Genomic DNA, 20,793 nt, shown 5'->3' on the forward strand with positions numbered 1-20,793 from the left:
AGCCCAATCCTGGCATCTAAGGTGAGGCAAAGGTGGTGCAGGGCCCTCAAGGCCTAATCATGGTGGGCAAGGTGGCACGGTGTGGCACCCCCAGAGCCTGATCCCAGCAGGCAGAGACATCATGACAACCCTGGGGCCCAATCCTGCACACAGGACTAGGCAGAGACAGCACAGGACCCTAGGGACCAATCCTGACCCATGGGATCCAATCTACCCCACAGACAAACTCCACACCCTGTATTTGGTCTCTGGGCCCAAATGGTCGAGTGCCACTGTTAGACCTTTTGTTCACATGAAAGAAGCATTTCACCTGTCATCTTCTGAGCTTCTCCAGACTAGTCTGTCGGCATTGCACTGATGATTTAAACAAGTACGAGTTGTCACAAACCATCTTGTGACATCTTTTATTAATTAATCACATTCTAAGATGACAACTGTTAAATGGGTGCATCCATAACATGCAGGCACATGCACTTGAAGCAGCTGCAATAGAAGTGGTGCAAATTTGAGCTGGGGCTTTTTGCCCTGGAGCACATGCCCGAACATGCACTTTGGTGTGGGGCAAATTGTGCCACTTGGAGTGAAATAACCCTGCCTGGGTCCTCCCAGATAAGCAGCCAGGGGGAGCTAGAGTCCAGGACCAGAACCTGTGCTTGCCTCAGCAGTACAAAAAACTGCTCTGGCCAGCAGCTCAGGGCTACTTACCCTCAGGAGCTTCTGAGGCCCAGCCCCTTGGCATCTGGAGACGCCAGCCCCCGCATGCCAGCTGGACTGCCCTGACTTACAGTGGCCCCTGAACCCTCTACCCACTGCAGCAGTCTGACAGCAAGGACTGCTGCCTGGCTGTGACCTGCTGCCACCTGCAACAGACTCTGCCTCCTTGCACCTGTGGCCCCATGGCTGCACACCTACCAGACACAGACAGAGACCACACAGCCACCTGGGATCTGGTATGGGCCCTGCAGCATTGCTGCCTGAACCTTTGGGCCAGCTGCCAGTAGGCTGTGGCTACACAGCAGCATCACTACATCCAGACAGCCTGGTCTGGAATCAGAGACACCTGCCTAGCTTGGGGCTGTGAATACCAGCTGGCCCTGCTGCGGAGCAGCATACCCATGCTGCCAGCCCCTGTTGCTATACTCTGTCCCACTACTGCCAGGCCAGACGCAACAGAGGGAGTGGCTGACAATGAAGACTCTGTCATCACTCCCCGTGTGTACCACCACACCTGGGCCTGGACTACCAGTAAACACTGGTGGGAGTGTATAGTCCTCCTCACCTGGGATGATGTATGCTGGCCACAGACCTTCTGGATGTCAATAGGATCTACATCCCCATCCTCTGCTGCCCTGGGGGAGGGCAGCAGTACATCAACTGCTGCAGCAGCAACTCAGTGGTGCTTGAAGTGGTCGTAGACCATTGTGGCCACTTCACCCACATTTACACTGGGTGGGCTGGGAATGCCCACGAAGCCCATGTGCTGCGCTACTTGGCACTTCCAGGACTGATGAAGGCATGGGCCTTTGCCCCAGGGATCCAAGACCTGACCATTGGGGATGTCATCATACCACCAGTGATTGTGGCAGATGCAGCTTACCTTCTCCTCCCCTGGCTGATGCGCCCCTTCTCTGGATACTCAGCAGCAGAGGTACAATGAGGCCCTTGCCCACTTCTGATGCACCATCAAGCAGGCGTTTGGCCAGCTGAAGGGACATTGGCGGAGCCTTGCCACCCACCTGGAGGCAGCACCACAACATATATCCTGCATCATCACTGCAGAATGTGTCCTGCACAATGTATGCAAGTCCCGGGGAGAGGTGTTTGCACTCCAGTGGATAGAGGAGGCCTGTGGTGTATCACTCCTCCTGGGGGTCAGCCACTGCAGGCTGGTCTGGGCCTGAGAGGGGGAGGCAAACCCATGCCCCTTGATGCCCATAGTGGGCCTGTGGGAGGTCAACAATGGCACCATCCAGCCAACATGCCCCAGCCAGGCCCTGCCCCTGGTGCCAGGGGCACAGGCTGGCCAGATGGCTGTGGTTAGGCTGGCAGAGCCTGGGGGATAGCAGCTGGGGCAGTAATGGTAGCCATGAGCTGCTCACTGACCCTGCGCTATGGCCATATCAATGGAGTCTCCATGTCTCCTCCAAGATCTCCATGACCAGCTGCAGCTCCCCCTCAATCTGGGTGACTAGGCACTCCAGGGCCACCCTCCCAGCCTGCAACTCCCCAGTGGCCACAGCATGGTTGCAGCGGAATTGATGGAGCACCTGCCAGACTGGGCCTCCTGAGCCTGCTGGTGGCGTAACCGCTCCTCCCAGACCTCCTTCTCCTGACAGCCCTCTCACTGGGTGCACTGCTCTTGCCACAGGTTACACATCTGGATAGTCCCTGGTGTCTGGGAGACTTGGCGGGCAGCTCCTGGGTGCAGAACAGTGGCCTCTCCTCTGACAGATGGGTTGTCTGGAAAAAGAACAAGTGGATGGCCATCTTCAGATACAGCAACATGGCATGGGTCAAGAGCAGGCTTGTGAGGGTCCCCAAGGATTAGCTTCACTCTTGGACACATGGCCATGCAGGCAGTCCATGCCAGACCCATGTGGGCCTATCCCCCTGACAAGGGCCACGGCCATCCTGGGATCTGGCCATCCCCTCCCACTATGCACCTGGAGTGATCCTCCTGGGGAAAGGCATCACAGCCAGCTCAGGCTATGGTGCCCAGCATCTCCTTTTACCAGGTAAGATCAGCATTCCAAGAGGGCCGGGTTCTCAGGTAGTGGCCCCAGTGCTGCAGAGCTGTGGCCCAATGGGCTCGTGGGGTGAATCCTATACTTCCCCCCCTGCCTTCAGCACCAGGGCCAGCTCCATCCAGCAGGGAGTGCTGGCAAGGTGGGGGATTGTCTTGGCCCTGCTGGGAAGCAGGCCTCAGCATAACTGAGGAGTGGTGGGGAGGTCAGGAGAGGAGGAAGGCAGGGAGGGAGGCAGCAAGGATGCACATGAGGCACACACAGGCCTTGAAGAGGAGCGGGCCGGGGGAGAAGCTCCCAATTCCCGATGGCATGTGTAGAACTTGCCAGGTCTTGGTGACGGGGTGGCTGGCTTGAGTGGTAGAGCTAGACCCAGCCTCTGGTGGGGGTGAAGGCTGGTGGCAAGGTCTCCGGAGTGTGCCCTCCACTGATCTAGGTGACACCCTGGGCTGCCCCTCCCCACTGCTACTGCTATTCTGCAGAAGACAGGGGTCCTCCTTCTCAGCACTCCTCTCAGGCATGGTGGTGGCACTGGCTGTGGCTGGCAGTCTTCCTCTTGCTGCTGTTGCTCCCAACACTTGTGGATGGTAGACCAGCAGGTCTAGAGGATGGCCCTGCTTCTGGGGACTCTAGCTGGGTCCCTGCACTGGCTGCCCCCTGCCACTTGGTGGCTGTGGGCCCCAGGATGTGAGCCTTGTAGTGGGGCATGGTGGTACGCCCTGATCCTGACCACCAGTTAGCATCATGGACAGCAGTAAATTGCCACTGTAATGCCTTGGCCTTTGTGCACTACTGCTGCCATGTCTTCTGGTGTCCCCGCTCTGCCATCTGGGCAGCTATCACCTGATAGATGTGTTCATTACAGTGGCCTGCTCTAAACTGCTGAAGTGTGTCTTCTTGGCCCTAAACGGCCAGGAGGTTGGCCACCTAGTCTGCCCTCCAGGTGGGTCCCTGGTGCTGGCTCTGACCAGGCTCCTGTGCCAAGGTCCCACCAGTTGCCTCACTGGCATGGATCCTGAGGTTCCCTGTTTACAAATTTCAAACTTCAGATTAACAAATCTCAATTGCATGCATTAGAAAATGAACCCCAAATACCCATGAACTTCCACTAGTAAACTGGAACCCCACTATATACACATACACATATATAAAGGAAAGGGAGCAAGAGAGAAAAAAAGCTAAGTCGTGCTTTAATGACACCTGGACATTTTTATGTGGTGGGGGGCGTGGAGAGAGAGAGCCACACACATGCCTGTGCCCCCTCTCCCCCAACCTCTGCATCAGGCAGCCACAAGACTGTTCGTGTGCTGGATGGCTGCACCTGGCAGAGTCAGCCGGCGGCACCTGCCACCACCTGCTTCCCTGCTGCATGTGGCACAGGGTGCTGACTCAGCCCAGCCCTATGCCACATGCCCCACTTCAGGTAGGACTGCACCGGTTCTTGCCTGGCATGGACATCAGGCCAGGTTGGCACCCTGCACCATGTGCAGCAGGGAAACAAGCGGTAGCAGGTTCCACTGGCCGACTCTGTTGCATGGATCTGCAAAAGACAGCTGTGGGGCTCTGTGCAGTGGAGGCAGGAATGTGGGGACCCCCCAACACCCACCCAAGAACCCCTCCTGGACCCTACACATGGCACAGGCAGGCCCTACCAGCATGCACTACTTGCCAATGTGAAACACAAGTGGTGGTGAGTGCTGCCAGGCGACTCTGCCAGAAGCAGCCATATAGTGCACAGACGGTTCCACGACTGCCTTTTTCAGGCAGCTGTGGGGCTCTGTGCAGCAGGGGCTGCAGTGTGGGGGGTGGGGCTCTCAACACCCACCTTGCTCCCTTTGCTCCCAGCAGTGTCGCCCAGCAGCTCCCACCACTACTTGTTTCCCTGCTACACATGGTGCAGGGTGCCAACCAGGCCCAACACCATGTGCCATCACCTCAGGCAGGACCAGGCTGGTTCTTGCCACCACGTGTGGCCCTGGGTAGCAGCAAGAATCGTGTGATCCTGTGCTAGGTGAGGCATGTAGCATCAGGCTGGGTCAGCACCCTGCACCATGTGTAGGCCCACAACTCGCTGCTCACGGTCCCACAGCTGCCTTTTGCGGTGGCAGTGGCAGGGGTTGGGGCAGGAATGGGGGGGAGGGCCCCAAAACCCAGCCAAAAGCCCCCCAGACCCCACACATGACGCAGCTTCCGCCTCCCAGTCCCCCCCTCCAGGGCTCGTACAAGCCGTCGGACAAGGTGGGCTCCATGGCTTCTGCCTCTTACTTCTCCCCAGTTTGCAAGTGACTCTTGCAGGCTGAGACTGGCAGCCTGCAAAGAGCCCTTTGCAAAGAGGAAAACCTTTTAGGGAGAAAGTTCCCCCCCCTTCTTACCTTTATCTCTCATGGCTTCAGCCTCCACTCCTCCAGACTCTGGAACTTCTCCAGACAGTACTTATTACCTCCAACTAACTACCCACAAGCAAGCTCCGAGCCTTGCCCCACTTTTGTTCTTGAGCATGCTCAAGGGGCGTGCTCAGCTGCTGGGGCAAGGGGGAGCCATAGAGATGCTCTGGCCCAATACCAGAGTGTCTCTCTGGAGGACTCCTTCTACCAGTTGCCTCCCAGCATGGTCCAAGATGGTGCTTGCCCCGCTGTTTCCCGGCACCATTTTTTTAAAATTATTCTTGGATATCCAGGCGTCTAATTTTGCCCCTATGCTGCAAACTTGCAGTGCAGGGAACATTTTTTTGTTCCCGCATGTGCCTCTTGCAGCATCTCAAAGGGCTTAGAGACGCTGTAAGATGCACATGCATGCTCGTGTGGATGTACCCAGTGTGTCCAGGACACTGATTAATATCAGCTATATAAAGGGCTCCCTCATTGCTGTTATACAACACTTACATTGTGTGCAAAGCAAAGACCAAATATATAGTCCTCACTTCTGTTAAGAAAGGAAGTGGATGTGCTACGCCTGAAGAACTTTTAACAGACTGCTGGGCTGCAGGAAAGAATTTCAAGTCATGATCACAGACAGTGTTGGAGGGTTTCCTTACAATGGCTATGGGATGAATGGAGGGCTTGTACAATATCATCCCAATTGTATGCTGTTTCTTGTAGAATGAATCTGCTTCTCAAGCTGATTTGGGATTCTAACCTAATGTTTCACATAGTCTCATTTATATATGTCATGATTTTCATTTTCAAGGTACTTTATAAATATGTAGGTCCCAATCCTACTGTTCTTGGGCATCAGTGGATACCCCATAACTGTAGCAAATAGAATGGAATAATTCCAGTACTTCTGTGATGGAGGTAACTACTGTTGTTTCCATTTTAGACATAAGGAAACTTTAAATTTTCCCTCTGACCTCATTGGGCCCAGGGGTCAAGTTTCTAGTCCAGGGGTGGGCAAAATACAGCCCACAGGCTGCATCCAGCCCGCAAGGCCATTCTATCCTGTTCACGGGGCCCCTAAAAAAATTTAGAAAATGAATATTTCTCTGCCTTTGATTCCTGTCAAAAATGACAGGAAAAAAGGGCAGTAGAACCCAAGGGAAGCCCGGCGGACTCCCACAACAGCAGGACCTGCCCAGCCCTGCCCCCCCAGCCGGTAGCCCCAGCGGAGGCTTCTGGCCTGGGACCACATGACTGCCCCACACTGGAACCTCAGGTAAAGGGGAAAGTGCGGGGAAGGGCAGGGAAGGAACCCTGGGAAAAGTGGCCTGGGGAAAAGCTGAGCGTGGGGGAGGGGAAAAAACAGCCCCTCTCCTGCCCCGTGGCTGGTGCCCCATGCTGCAGCCACTCACAGCCCACCTGATGCTGCCTGTGCCTGCTCCAGACAGCCCCACATGGGCTGCGAGCAGCTGCAGTAGGGAGCGCCAGCCATGGGGTGGGGGAGAGGCTGCTTCCCCCCCCACCGTGCTCAGCTTTTCCCCGGGCTCCTTCCCTGCTCCTTCCCAGCACAGAGGAAAGCGGCCCTTCCCTGCTCTGTGGCCAGCGCTCCCTGCTGCAGCTGTTCTCAGCGAGCGTGGGGCAATCCAGAGCAGGCACACTGCGAGTGACTGCAGTGTGGGGCACCAGCCATGGGGTGGGCAAGCGGCCACTTTTCCACCCCCACCCCCACCGCACTCAGCACCACCTTGTAACCCAGCCCCACTGCCAGCCTGGGCTCTGCACAGCTCTGGGCTCACCGGTCAGAGCTACATGTGGCGACAACAGCTGTGGCCCCCCTGCTTGCCATGCTGGGCAGTGTTTGCCACCACTGCTTCTGGGATGCCCAGTGCGTGCTCCGGGTGGGCAGCAGCAGCAAATGCTGCCTGGAACAGCATGCGGGGGGGGCCACAGCTGCTGCCGCCACACGCAGCCCCAACATGTGAGCCCGGAGACAGTGCGGAGCCCAGGCTGGCAGCAGGGGCAGGTTACAAGCTGGTGCTGAGCACAGGGAAAAGCAGCCCCTCACTCACCCCATGGCCGGTGCCCCGCGCTGTAGCTGCTTGCAGCCCACATGGGGCTGCCTGTGCCAGCTCAGGACAGCTCCATGTGGGCTGCAAGTGACTGCAGGAGGGAGTGCTGGCTGTGGGGCGGGCAAGGGGCCGCTTTTCCCCATGCTCAGCACCAGCTTCTTCCCTGCTGGCGAGCAGGGGTCAGGGCTGTGCGCTGCCCCCCACCTGTACTGCAGGGCTGGGGGGCACTGGAAGTGAGTGGGCAGGAAGTCAGCGGGAGCACGGGACCCACACTGGTGTCCCAGGGTCAGTGCCAGCAGGGCCCAGAGCAGGGTGGCAGGAGCGCCGGGTCCCAGCTGGCAGGGGCTCTATGGAGCCGGGCCAGCTCCCCCCTCTCCCTGCTGGTGCAGCCCAGCCTGGCTCCATGGACCCCTGCCAGCATGTGCCCTGCTTTGGGCCCCACTGGTGCTGGCCCTGGGACATGGGACCAATGTCCCAATGTCTTGGGATCAAAGACATTGGGACATTGGTCCCAAGATGGTGACCAGGGTCCAGGGTGCCTGTCAAGGGGCAGGGGTACCCATGCAGCCCTCAACAGCCTGCTGAAACTGGGTAAGCAGCCCTCCGCCCAAAATAATTGCCTGCCCCTGTTCTAGTCCATGGGCCACCAGTCTTTACATAGATATGTAAAGAAACAGAATATCCAACTAACCTATATATATAACTCATATATATATGAGTTAGTTGGATGTTCTGTTTATCTTAACAGATTGTTGTCAGTAATAAATTTAAAACCCAGAAAATTATTGATGGAAATGTAATTGTGCACTGACTGAATACTTCATTAACATGTCTGGATGAATGGATGTTTAATTTGTAATAATAATCAGATATGTAGACTCTCTCTTACAGATATTCTGCTGTAATCTAATCCTATGAAGATATTGTGTCAAAACCTTTATAAAACCAGCTTAGAGCACACAACTTTTTTTTCCTGGAGACAAAACGTTTATAGGTTCTCTTCAGAGGACACTTATTTACCATGGAAGAACATAAGAGAGAGGGTGCAGGCAAAATGACAATTTTTGCCCAATCTGGGCACAGAAAGAAATTTATAGCTGTGATCAAGCACAAGTGCATGGCTGCAGACAGCTTAAAATGGCTATACCACTAACTCATAAATACATATAATATTGCAATGTGGAGAACATAAAGCAAATGATTAGCACATGGTGATTATTTTGGTAGAAAATCTTACTCGGTGCTTTGCCACAGTATACGTCACCACCTGCTCTTATGCATGGGAACTGAAGCATTTTGAGAGCATCTTGCAGCCAGTTGATTGGATTGTGCCTTTTTTAAAGTAAATGTTCAATCTTCAGTTTCTAAGAGTGAAGACATACCATATATTATGTTCTCTCTCTTTCAGCCTCTACAATTGGACTGTGGCCTTTGTGCCATTGTTTCAAACTCGGGTCAGATGGCTGCCCAGAAAGTGGGAATTGAGATTGACCAGTCCTCCTGTATATGGAGAATGAACAATGCTCCCACCAAGGGCTACGAGGAGGATGTTGGGAAGAGGACAACAATAAGAGTGGTCTCTCACACCAGTGTGCCCCTGTTGCTCAAGAATCCGGACTACTTTTTTAGGGAAGCCAACAGCACAATCTATGTCATCTGGGGGCCTTTTCGGAACATGAGAAAAGATGGCAATGGCATTGTGTACAACATGCTGAAGAAAACTGTTGACAGCTACCCCAGTGCCAAAATCTATGTGACAACAGAAAAGCGCATGAGTTACTGTGATGCTGTATTTAAGGAGGAGACAGGAAAAGACCGGTAAGTTTTGCCTTTGAAGAGTTACTACAATGTTAATGACAAAATATAAATGAGAGAAGGTGTTGCTGCATGCCAGTTATTAAATGAACCCCCCAATATGTTTCTAACAGGTTGTTATATGTTTTTGACTGTTATGAGCACTTGATGAGGCAGCAGCCAGGCCCCATTTACCCCACCTACGCTACCTTCTGTTCTTTCCATTTTTGTTGGCCTGAATCCCAAAAATATTGGATGTCTTCCTGAAGCATTTTCAGAGCTGTGTGGTGTTTTCAGCTCAGTTTACTATTGATTAAATTGACATTTTATTTGAAAAGAAAAAACCTACACAATATTCTTCCTAACACACAACCTTGGGAAACTTGGTATCTTATATTTATCTCTTTACCAATCTCTGTTGTAGTTTTACCTCAAACATAAATGATTATCAGATCTCTGCATAGCGAACAAAGTGGAAATGTCTCAGTAAAAATGGATAATGAGGAATCTTACCAATGGCTGAGTTATCGAATTACTAAATTACGTCTCCTGCTTTCCTGGAGAACTGTATGTATGGGCATGCTCCTCAGAGAGTATACCATATGGGTGGTGACAGTATCCCCATCTTAATAAAAGCTCCAGGGATCGACAGACCTAAAAGTAAGAACTGCTACAGTTTGAAGCTGAGCACTGTAATGATTTGTATCCTCTAGGTACAAGCACAAACATACACTTGACATTAGAATCCAAAACCAGGGTTTACTAGTTCCAGGAAATATAGTTTGGAAATTTTGAGTTTTGTTTGAATCAGATCAAAACCAATTTTTTTTTAATTCCCAACCCTGCATTTGCACTGTGCAACTGATAAAAGCATCACTTTTATTGAGTTGCTGAAGATTACTGGCCTCTAGGGTCTCCGTAGACCAATTAGATGCATATGGAGGACGTGGGACCCCACTCCTTCAGCATCCCCAGCTGTGGGGCAGAGCAGCCAAGAATGCAGACAGGGACACCCTGAGAACCATGCCTTGAATTCAGTTAACTGAACATGAGATATTTTGGAGCAAAACATTTTGGCTCAATAAACCTAAATTTTCAATGAAACTTCTGTTTTGTCAGAGAATTTCCAACCAGTCCTAGTCACCAGTGGCTTACAGAAGGTCATTGCCCATCCCTTGTATGGTCCAGGTTTCCCTGTAGAGAAGCAGGTCAGGGGAAGACTGGAGCCACAAGCTCTGCTACAATCTACTCAGAAAGAGAATGGGCTTCTCCATGAGAGAAGCTTCTTTAGCCCTTCCTTCGTCCTGCCTCTACCACATCAGGTGCTACCTTCTGGTGTCTAAGTTGTGAAGAAATCTTTGCATCTTCACCAATTTAAAATATAACTACTTCGACACATAAGATCAGGTTTACCTGAAGCACACATTTGGCTTCAAATTTGTCCTTTCAGCCTTGCAGAGGTTATGCCCTGGTATTGCTTTTCTGTGCAACATAAGAAATGTATCTTTAACTTCATTTAACGGGGCTGAAAATAGGGAAAGCAAATACCATGTCAATAGCCAGCACTATATCTGTACTAGAAGAGAACATTCCACCAATGGCTACTAGGCTACGGACCATAGTTTGGGAACCCTCACATACGTCTTCAATTTGTGACACCATCAAACTGCTTCCATTCAGTGGTCTGGTTGGGACCGTGAAGGCTATTTGGGATCTATGCTGCTTGCTGAAGCAGTAAAGAGTAACAGAGCTCTCTGAGTGAGGAAAATAGCATCCTGCATCACACCAGAATATTATGATGTTGACACAAACCTTTTCAGGTATCTCAGTCAAATATTCCTTCATTTCCTAGGAGAAACATGCTTCCAATTGTTACTTGAACAGTGCTCTGTTTTACTGTGCCCCCAAGAAAAAATTTGGAAAGAAACCAAGTTCCACTCGCATTTAAAAATATGCAGTGTGAGTTGTAAACTTGAATTATTTTCGTCTTAATACTACAAACCTATCCTCACAAACAGTGAACACTACCAGTGCATAATAAGATTACAATGGATTTTTTTGTCTTCCAAGGCTTTAATGAGCTTTTTCTTTCAGGTCTTTGATGTAACATCTCTTTAGGCAATTAATGGGACTTTAAATAGTCTCATCATAATGGTGCTCAAATTCTGTGGTATGTGTTATGAAAAGTAGCCAAAAAGCATGTGCTGTAGTCACTCCTATAATGCAAATAGGCTTGGATCCTGCCCCACTGAGGTCCATGGAGCTCTGCCATTTATTTCAGTGAAGTAGAGCATCAAGTCCATAGGTTGGCCATTCATAATGTACTTGTTATTGGCTAATAGAAGTATTCAGTTTAAAACAAACCAATTTTTATTCTACAGAGGGACAAAATACAGACTGTCAGCATCAGGGGGATGCACCTGAATCTAGACTGTTGGGGAATCCTGGTCTTTCTACAGATCTTTATTAATGGAGTTCTTAAGTACTCCATTAATGCTTTGCATACTCACACATTTTTTAATAATTGTTGTGTATAATAATATACATTGGCAGCTATTTACACTTCTGCATTAATGCATTTTACTTAATACTACCCTAGAGGATACTCCTAAGATGTCAGCATTTCCCAGTACTTCACTACTACTTCTCTATTTAATGTGTGTAGTCAAGTGGAAGGATTTAAAGTACATTTCAAGAAGCACCAGGTAAAAACTATTATATTTTTTTGTTTACCTGAATCCAGGTGAGGAGTTATGTACTTTCCCTTTACTTTGGATATGTAATGGAAACATTATTTAATTGGCAATAATGGAGAAACATGTAGTCTCTACTAAAGTAGCAGAGCTAATTCTAGTTTTATAAAGTGTTCTGAGAAGCCCCAAATAGGTTTTAATTAGCTGGTGCCAAAGCTGAACCACCCTTAGGGAGGGTAAAATTAATGAAAACTAGCAGCAAATAGATCAATATTACTAGACATGATTGCCTTTAGGTGAAGGTGATGAGGAGGAAGGGAGTGTCTTTTAAGGATCATTTAGAAAACAGTCTACATTAAAAGTCACTTTCAGAAAGCAATAATAAAATGAATACTGAGATGTGGTGATACTGGCTAAGCCAGACTAATTTGAACCAGCTTGCAAACCCCATTTCTATATGTATGGCAAACATCACAGATTAATAATTTTGCACGGTACATTCTGCATAATGTTTTTAGCAAGAACCATTTCACAGTCCTTTTTCAAAGCTAACAATACTACAGGAGCTTTCCTTTTCAATTACATGAAAGATAAGGGCTCATGAAATGGAACCACTTCACAATCAGTGATTCACACGTAGTGATATTGGTCACTATTATTACCTTTTTTTCAAAAAATAAACCTCAGCTAAGCATAGTTTAATATTTCCATTCATGTGCCAATGTTAATAACTGCATATAAAGTGGAGCTGTGATATAAAATGTAGTCCAGACTCCTGATAGTTCTCTCTTATTTTATGTTTCTCACTGAGACTAAAGCAGATCTGTCCTGTTGTGTATTCAGACTGGTAAAATAAGGCATACCTCGGTATTCATTTTAACATTTGTTTCTGAAAGTGACTTACCTGTATAGCATACTCACACATAAACAAAATCAGTTCAGTGATACTCTACTGACATAACCAGCTATATAAATGTTTCTACAAGACACAGGTCCACATCTTTAGGAAGGGAATGCAAAAAAAAAAAAAAAAGTCTGCTGCATATTCTGAAGGATTCTTTTAATATTTTGGACACTCCTAAAGCAAATTAAATTGCTTTTGTGTTTCACTTCCAGAAGTTCTGTCTCCTCTGTGTTTGTGCCAGATGGTGCTGCATATTAGGTTGTGAGAGAGCTGTTTTATCATTCAAGGCAGAGAAATGGATCATTCTGCTCACTGACTTCTGAGTCTAGATTCAAAATTTGGGTGTCTGCTCAACCTGCTATTTCATTCAGTTATGCTCACTAATTATTTATTACCTTGGCAATATATGAGCTTTTTATTATAACTCTGTCGTCTGGCACTCACAAATTATATTAATTTAAAGTGCAGATTGACACTGTTAGACAACTACAGTCATCATAGCTTCACCTCAACTAATATGTAGTTTTCCTTGTGTCTGACTAATCGGTACAAAGCCTTATAGTCTAGTGAAGATGTCACTGAAATGAAGAAACAAAATTACATTCTTTGAGACTCAGATAGCTGCAGCTGCCAGTGTTTGGTAATACTGCCATATGAAGCACAGGATTAAAGGTGCCAGTGTGCAAATGTCAGCGCTTTAAACCAGGGCTGGCCAATTTATGACACAGGTAACCTCTGTATATGGCACACAGCCGATTGGGGAAGGGGCTGGCAACACAGCAGCAGGTAGGGCAGAGAACAGGAAGCAGAGCAGCAGATTAGGTAGGGGAATGGGACCAGAGTGGCATTTGGTGAAGGCACAAGGCTAATTTGTGGCACACCTGCCAAAAAGGTGATTTAAGTGATTTCCCTGGCAGTTGATTTGAATAAAATATTTCAAAAGCCTAGGTGCGTTTATGCCACTATTGTAGTTGTTTTACACATATGTATTTGTTTTATTGTCAAGGATACTCCTAGAAATAGCAAATGTTAGCTCAGTCTTGTACAAATTCACAGAAAGCTATTTTTTAATACGGTGTTCTGAATACTGTCATTGGAAACCTTGTTCTAAGTGTGAGACTCTTGGATACTGAAGTGCATATTTTTATTAGAAAAGGAAGAACAACAGTTGAGTTATCCTTCCATTCTATTGTGACTATATTAAGAGAGTTTTTAAATGACAGAACTATATTCTAATATATTCATATCCCCTGGACCTAGGCCTTGATCCTCTACCGTTAAAGTTGGTGGGAGCTTTGCCATTCACTTCAGTGAGCATCATATCAAATCTCTATATATATTTCCTTAACACAGTTTTTTTAGGTACTTGATCCAGGGCCTTGCCCAGGTCATACTTTGTCACCTCCATTTTTTCTTTTTATGGAGTAACTCCTTCAAAAAAGTTTAACGGTTTTGTCCATCTTAATTCATAGTGACTAATAGTTCCATTGGCAGTTAAGACTCCTTTATTACCTGAAAAAACAAGGGTATAAAGCATGAAAGCTTAATGAAATAAATAGATTTTTCATTATAAAACACTTAAAGCTCAACCTGTATCACTGTTTGTGGTCAATCATAGGCCTGGTAACAACTGCTCTGGGGTTTTACACTTTCTGGATTACCATTACCTGATAACACACCAATTGTTTCACAGCATCCTAGATTTATTCTCTGTAGCCCATTACTAACTGCATTTATGTTTCTTTATTAAGATTCTCCTAATTAGGATGGACATTTTTCTCTATTAGGTGGATAGGACTCAATAGAAGGAGCCCATTTGTTATTAACTTGCTAGCAAATACTGCACAAAGCACTGGCAATTGAGTTAAGAAACAGCTCTCTTTGCATTATACTAATTACGTGTAAGACAACTTTTTAAACAAAAATTGATGAATAATAGCTAATGTGTTTTGATCAAACTAGGAATGGGGGAGGGGTGTGCATGTGTGTAAACTTGTTTTTATGACTGTTACTGACTTTAGCCATAAAATTATTTCTTTGTGCTTTATAGTATAAGCCAAGAATGTATATAATCGGTATAGGGGTTTAGGTTGTAGCCATGTTGGTCTAAGGATATAGGCAGACAAGGTTCCTTGGGTGAATTTGATATCTTTTATTAGACCAACCCAAATGGTTGGAGAATAGTTATTAAGCAAGCTTTCGGGTTCAAAAACCCTTCATCAGGATACCTTATGCTCCACTGTGCAGTTTCCCTTTTTACTTTGTGTTATCCCACATCTGTTGATCTCTGGAGAGCAAATTGTTTTTAAGCACCATTTAATCTATTTTTCTGGTTCCTCTCTGGTTTTTGACAAGCCAGATGTTAAAGCCTTATATGTATATTCACTAGTGCATGTGCCTAGATACATGTGCCTCTTCATGCACCTTTCCGTTACTAATACCGTAAGTTCACTTTTGCTGGTAACAGAACTCTGGTAGTAGACAAGGTTCTGTCTGCATTTATCTACATATAATTTACATATAATCTACTCTGAAGTGGATTACATACAACACAAAAGATTAAAAAGCAACTCCAGTACTAAAATGTACAGTGGGTGTTTCCACTATTACTATGGCTGAGGGACCAGTGGCTGGTTATAATGGTAGGAAATTTGGAAGGAAAATTACTTGTATAGACACAGTTTATGTAGAATGTTGAAATTAATTTAGTGGACTTACTCCAACGAGACATTAAGTGTTTCTATGGGAGTTGTCGGAAACTCAAGAAATTCAGACATTTATAAATGTACATTTCACTTGGCAGCAAAGTTAACTGTCTTAAAACATTGCCAGCCAGCTGTTAGACCTGCACAACTGTACAATAGTTATGGGCATTATCCACTATATTAAACACTGGTTTGCAGATCCTTTTAAGTGATAGCTGTGAGTTACTGGGGTCTTCTTAATGGCTGCTGAGCTCTATGTAACTATGACTCAGATAACTTACTGTGGTCAAGGTACCTGATACCTAGTTAGAAATTATTGTACAACAGTACCATTTAGGTTTAGAATAAAATTTGACAGACATATAAAAGGTAGAAAAGTCTGTCTTTGCATCTGGCTTTCCAGTAACGAATCTGACTTGCATATCCAGAACACAGACTTTCAGGAATAATGTTCAACAAGGGCTAAACATAACCCTAAATCCAACATTTTTTTTAAGTATTTGTTGTGCCAGATCTACACAGAATAAATCCCCTACCAAGTCTCGAATGCAACAGACAATGTGTGAGAAGAAAGACTGTTCAGCAGTGAAAGGCAGGACTACCAAGAAAGGAATTTAACCATCATGCCAGTTCAGAAATTTCTATTTAAAATGTATTAACAGAAACTAAACCAAAACTGCATATAATATGTAAGGGATTTACAAAGTAACCTTCTATCAGACTCCACACTGATTAGCCACCTACTGCCAGAGAGAAATAGGAATTCATATCCCTTCATAAGCCCATTTTGAAGACAGTCCTAATTATGGAATTTCTGCCAAGCATATCCACTGTATATTTTATTATAATAGATGCAGAAAGATCTCTCTGTATCTGTTTGTCATGGATTAAAAATCTATTTCATATAAAAAGTGTATGATACAATTTCAGATTACTGAAACTATGCTGGTCCATCTGCAAAATTAGGTTTATGCTCTTTATATTTTCAGGGATATGCAACTCTACTTCTCATCTTGATGCTGGGGTATAATACCCACTGAATTTAGTAAAAAATCCATTGGCTGCAACCATATTTCTTTCAGCAGCACTCTAATTATTTAAGTTACAGAACCTTAGCAGTAGCAGGTTGTCGGCTACCAGGGACTCCCTGCTTTACCTGTGGCAGGTTAGGGTGTTATGGCTTGTGTTTGTGTCAGGGTTGACTACATAGTTTTGCTAATAGGTTATACAATGGATTTGTGTAGCATGGTTTGGATAGGGATGATCCTGGCTCAGGCAGACGGTTGGATTAGACGACCTCTGGAGGTCCTTTCCAGCCCTACATTTCTATGCTTCTATGGTTCTGTGAACTAAAGGATACCATATACAAGAAATATCATGCATAAACTTACACAAGATTTCATGTCTTCAGCAGACAATGAAAGCTGTACCAGTTTGGAAAAATGTAACGACTTCCATGGGGACCAATTATAGATCTTCAAAAATGTTGAGAAACTGTTCATTTACTGTCTCAGTTATTGATCAGCACATAAGTTGGCCTGGGTAACTGCATTAATATGAAATATCTTTGGGTCATATGTGTAATGATTCAGCCATTTCATTTTTAACATTTCCAAAACAGTTCTCGTTTATAGTACCATTAAGAATAATTCACGCTCCGCACCGAGTCTACACACAACTTTTATATACCTGAACAACCCTACCCAGTGGATTAGCATGCATTAAAATACACAGCTACAATTGAGGGGAAAGATCCTAAAAGCCCACATTTTTACTTTGGAAAGTGATGGTGATTATCTTGCCCTGATTCTTGTGGATTATGTTAAGGCATCTATTATATTTATATATAGGTTTTAAAAAGACATAATCTGCCTGTTCAATAAACTTCTCTAAATAATTTACTGAAATATAAATGGTACTTGATGCAAAATGTTGTGGAATGGTATAGAAATTCCCATGATGCCACTTCAGGATAAGGACAAATAGCAAGAGCAGATGAATTCCTAAGAGCTTATTTTTTATTATAAATATCTTAGCAATAAAAAAGAGGAAATGTAAATGTTAAAGATACATGCCCTATCTCTTTATTCGTTGTTTTCAAAGTTTTCACAAGATGGTCTGAAGTTCCTATTTCTCAAGGTACCCCACATACCATCCATCATTCCTACAGGTATATTGTATTACCGTAGCCTAGACAAAGTGGCAAAGGTGTGAATAAATGAAGCCAGGTCATCATCTGCCAAAATGGAGCAGCGTGTCTATGCCAACAAAGATGATAGAAAGCATTACTTGAGGTGAGGCTTTATTTTATAGTCAGTCAATTATGTGCACAAAGAGGTCAAATAGAAACAGGACAGAAGGGGGCTTCTGAGTTATTGGGTTTAATTCCCTGAGCTCACGGACAATTGTTAACTGAAGGAATCCTCAAAATCAGTACCTCAGATGCTCACCCATAACTACAAAGAACACTATCCAAAACACAAAGAGCATGCTACAGGGGATATTGCAAGAGTTAGAGATTACCATATATCCATATGCTACAGATTTTTTAGTTACTATTATTTGTACTAAATATTAATATAGGGAGTAGACTTAATATTATCATGTTAATTTCCTTTGTTCCAGAGATTTTTAGCATTTAGAGAAGTTCAGTCTAGGTCTGTTTCCAAGTCATGACCATGTCTTTAATTTATTCTCTTTAATTTATGGAAATTTCAACAGGCTTGGCTTGTATGGGTCAAATGCAGTGTAATGGTAATAGAAGAACTGCTAGAGATTTCATTTGAGTAGTTCCTGCTTGCCTACACTGGGACTTAGTTTGACCCATTACACATACAGTTTCTTCAGTGTTACTTTGCAGTTCTCCCCGAGGCCATCATATTGATTTCACAACCATGGCCATCATTATAGTAAAATGGAGGCATTAATAATTTGGTCTCTGTGGGTGGATTATAATAGAAGTCTTTATAAATAATTGCCCACTAATGTGAAAAGTGGAAATATGTACAGTATTATATTGCTCATAATGTAATCATTAAAATAACAATTATGGGGTAATGAAAGGACTCATTATGCTTAAGTTTATCTTTACATAATGTTAATAGCTAATGAAAACAGTGAAGATTATATCTAATTAAATTTAACATTATTGCACTTCTTGTAAAGAGATGGTGTTTTGCACAAAATAGTGGATTTGTATGTATTAGTGAAGTTCACGTTCATTCTTTATGTATTCAGAAATGTGACCATTTTATAATCAACTGTAACTGATTCTTTTCTATTAAATGAACTGGAAATGTGTAATCTTCATGAAGGTTAATTTATTAAGGGTCCTTGAAATTACATTGAAATGAAGTTCTGAATAAAGGAGTAGAATCCTACAGCATAATTGTACTGAACCAATCAGTGAACAAAGTAAATTCAAGTTATTTTTTAAGCCTGTAGATCACCACTGATGTTCTGGAAGAAAGAGAAGTAGCCCAACATTGTATTAGCTGACAGAGAACATGGCCTCTTCAATTTTAGGCAAGTGAAAAATGAATTGAATTAAATTCTTCCATGCATCCCTTTGGAAAAGTGGAATGACTTTGAGCACTGGTACAATCTACTTATTGTTCAAGATTTTTGTATTTTGTGTACAGACTTAAAATTTAGGAACATATTTGTAAGCAAGTTTTTCATTTTCTTTAAAGTATTTTATTTTAAAGGGTCATATTTCAGACAAAACTATGTCAGGATAGAATTATGGCCAAAATGCATGTTAGTACTTTAGGGTAAAATGTATCATGGGAATACTTAAGTATCTCCAGTATTGAAGTTAGGGTCAAACTAAAAAGAAACCTAAATGTCTCAAGGTATGAAAATGCAGTCAGTGTGTCTAAGTAGAGCTGTGCGAAGCTTCAGTCCCTGATTCAATTTGGTGGCTGAATCTCCAAATCCAGATCAAATCAGAGGACCGTTTAATTTCTCTGAGTTGAATTGGAACCCTCCAAATCGATTCGGAGAGATTCGGAAAGATTCAGAGATTTGGACGTAGAGACAGCTTTAAATGTTTTTTCTACATACCTCTAGGTAGCGGGAGCTTGTGAGTGCTGTGATGCTGGGTCGACTAGAGTGTTCCACAGAAGCACGGGGGGGCTCCCCGGCATGATGAGCACCAGACCCAGAAGTGGACCAGAAGCACTTGTGGTTCACTTCCGGGTCTGCCAGATAGCGCATGGGGGAGCCCCTTGAGCCCCCCTGGCTTGGCAACTGGTGCCTTCTGGGTCTGGGGGGGCACCCTGGGTCCCCCCACAGCTGATCACTGAGCTGGGGAGGTGCAGGGGGGGGCCCCAGTGTGCTCCCCAGCAGACCCAGAAGTGGACAGGAAGTACTTCTGGTCCACTTCCAGATTCATCGCTGAACACATGGAGGCCCCCCCCCACCCCTTCTGTGGGACACTCCATGCACTCTCTAGTATCGCAGCAATCACAAGCCGTGCGTGCTACCTCAAGATATGTAGAAAAAACTTTGAAAGCTGTGTCTATGTCTGAATCGCTGATTCTCCGAATCGGCATTGAATCTTCAGATTCAGCTTCAGTCAAATCAAATCAGGGACAGTGATCCAAATCAACGAATCAAATCACTGTCCCTGATTTGGGCCAAATCCGAATCAAATAGGGCCTGCTTCGCACACCCCTATGTCTAAGCTCCTTTAACCCTGTCTAGTAGTAAAACCTTCCAGTATCCATTGGTTATTGAATTAAGGCATTAAAGTATATTGTCATAAATTAGCTTAATACTTGTTTTTATAGACACAGGTTTTCCTGCTGTATTTTCATGGATAAGCAAGTAGTTAAAAATTTGTGTTAAATGTAAAGATTAACACTCATTCTTAATTATGGAGCAATAACTGGTGACTCCAGAATAAATTAGAGATGGGAGTGGCAGCATTTAATCCAGGAGTAGGCAAAATATGGCCCATGGGTCAGATCCTGCACACCAGACACTTTTATTAAGCCTGCAGTGCCCCCACCCAAATTGCATCCTACCCAGCCCTTCCGTCCATGAGGGTGGGAGTGAGGTGCCTACGTATATAACCCAACATAACCTTTTGGGCCTCACTCCCACCCTCGTGGGCAGAAGGGTTCTGCCCAGCCAGCAGCTTCTGGATGGTGCTCCTGCTGCAGCCAGAACCTGTTCACTCAGGTCAGCAGGTAGGGAATTAGTGGGGCTGGTGGAAGGGGGTGGAGTTGCAGCTGGGCAGAAGCAGGAGTGCAGCATGGAGCCTGCACCCAGAGGGGCAGCATGGGCACGGAGCTCAGCTGGTAAGGGTGTGGGTGTAAGAGTGGAGGGGTGTAGGGACCCCTCACATGCTCCCCCTATGGCATGCAGCCCCAGCTGCAGCAGCAGATGGGGAGATAAGGGTGCTCATGCCCAGCGCAGGCACCTAGTGGGGTGTGACTCTGGCCAGCACTGTGCGGGGGGAGCAGAGCCTGCCTTATCACTGGGGCTCCATGCTGCATGCCTG

General features: G+C 45.7%; 1 protein-coding gene across 1 annotated transcript in view; it reads left to right on the forward strand.

Annotated features, from left to right (window-relative positions):
• Positions 1-20,793, forward strand: part of ST6GALNAC3 (ST6 N-acetylgalactosaminide alpha-2,6-sialyltransferase 3) — a 355,399-nt gene that overhangs the window by 232,800 nt on the left and 101,806 nt on the right. Inside the window, exon 3 of the mRNA XM_006276537.4 lies at positions 8,597-9,006. Within this exon, the coding sequence (XP_006276599.2) occupies positions 8,597-9,006 (410 nt within the window). The remainder of the gene's footprint in view (positions 1-8,596; positions 9,007-20,793) is intronic.

This window comes from Alligator mississippiensis, chromosome 5 (assembly GCF_030867095.1).
Source record: "Alligator mississippiensis isolate rAllMis1 chromosome 5, rAllMis1, whole genome shotgun sequence".
NCBI classification, from domain to species: Eukaryota; Metazoa; Chordata; order Crocodylia; family Alligatoridae; genus Alligator; species Alligator mississippiensis.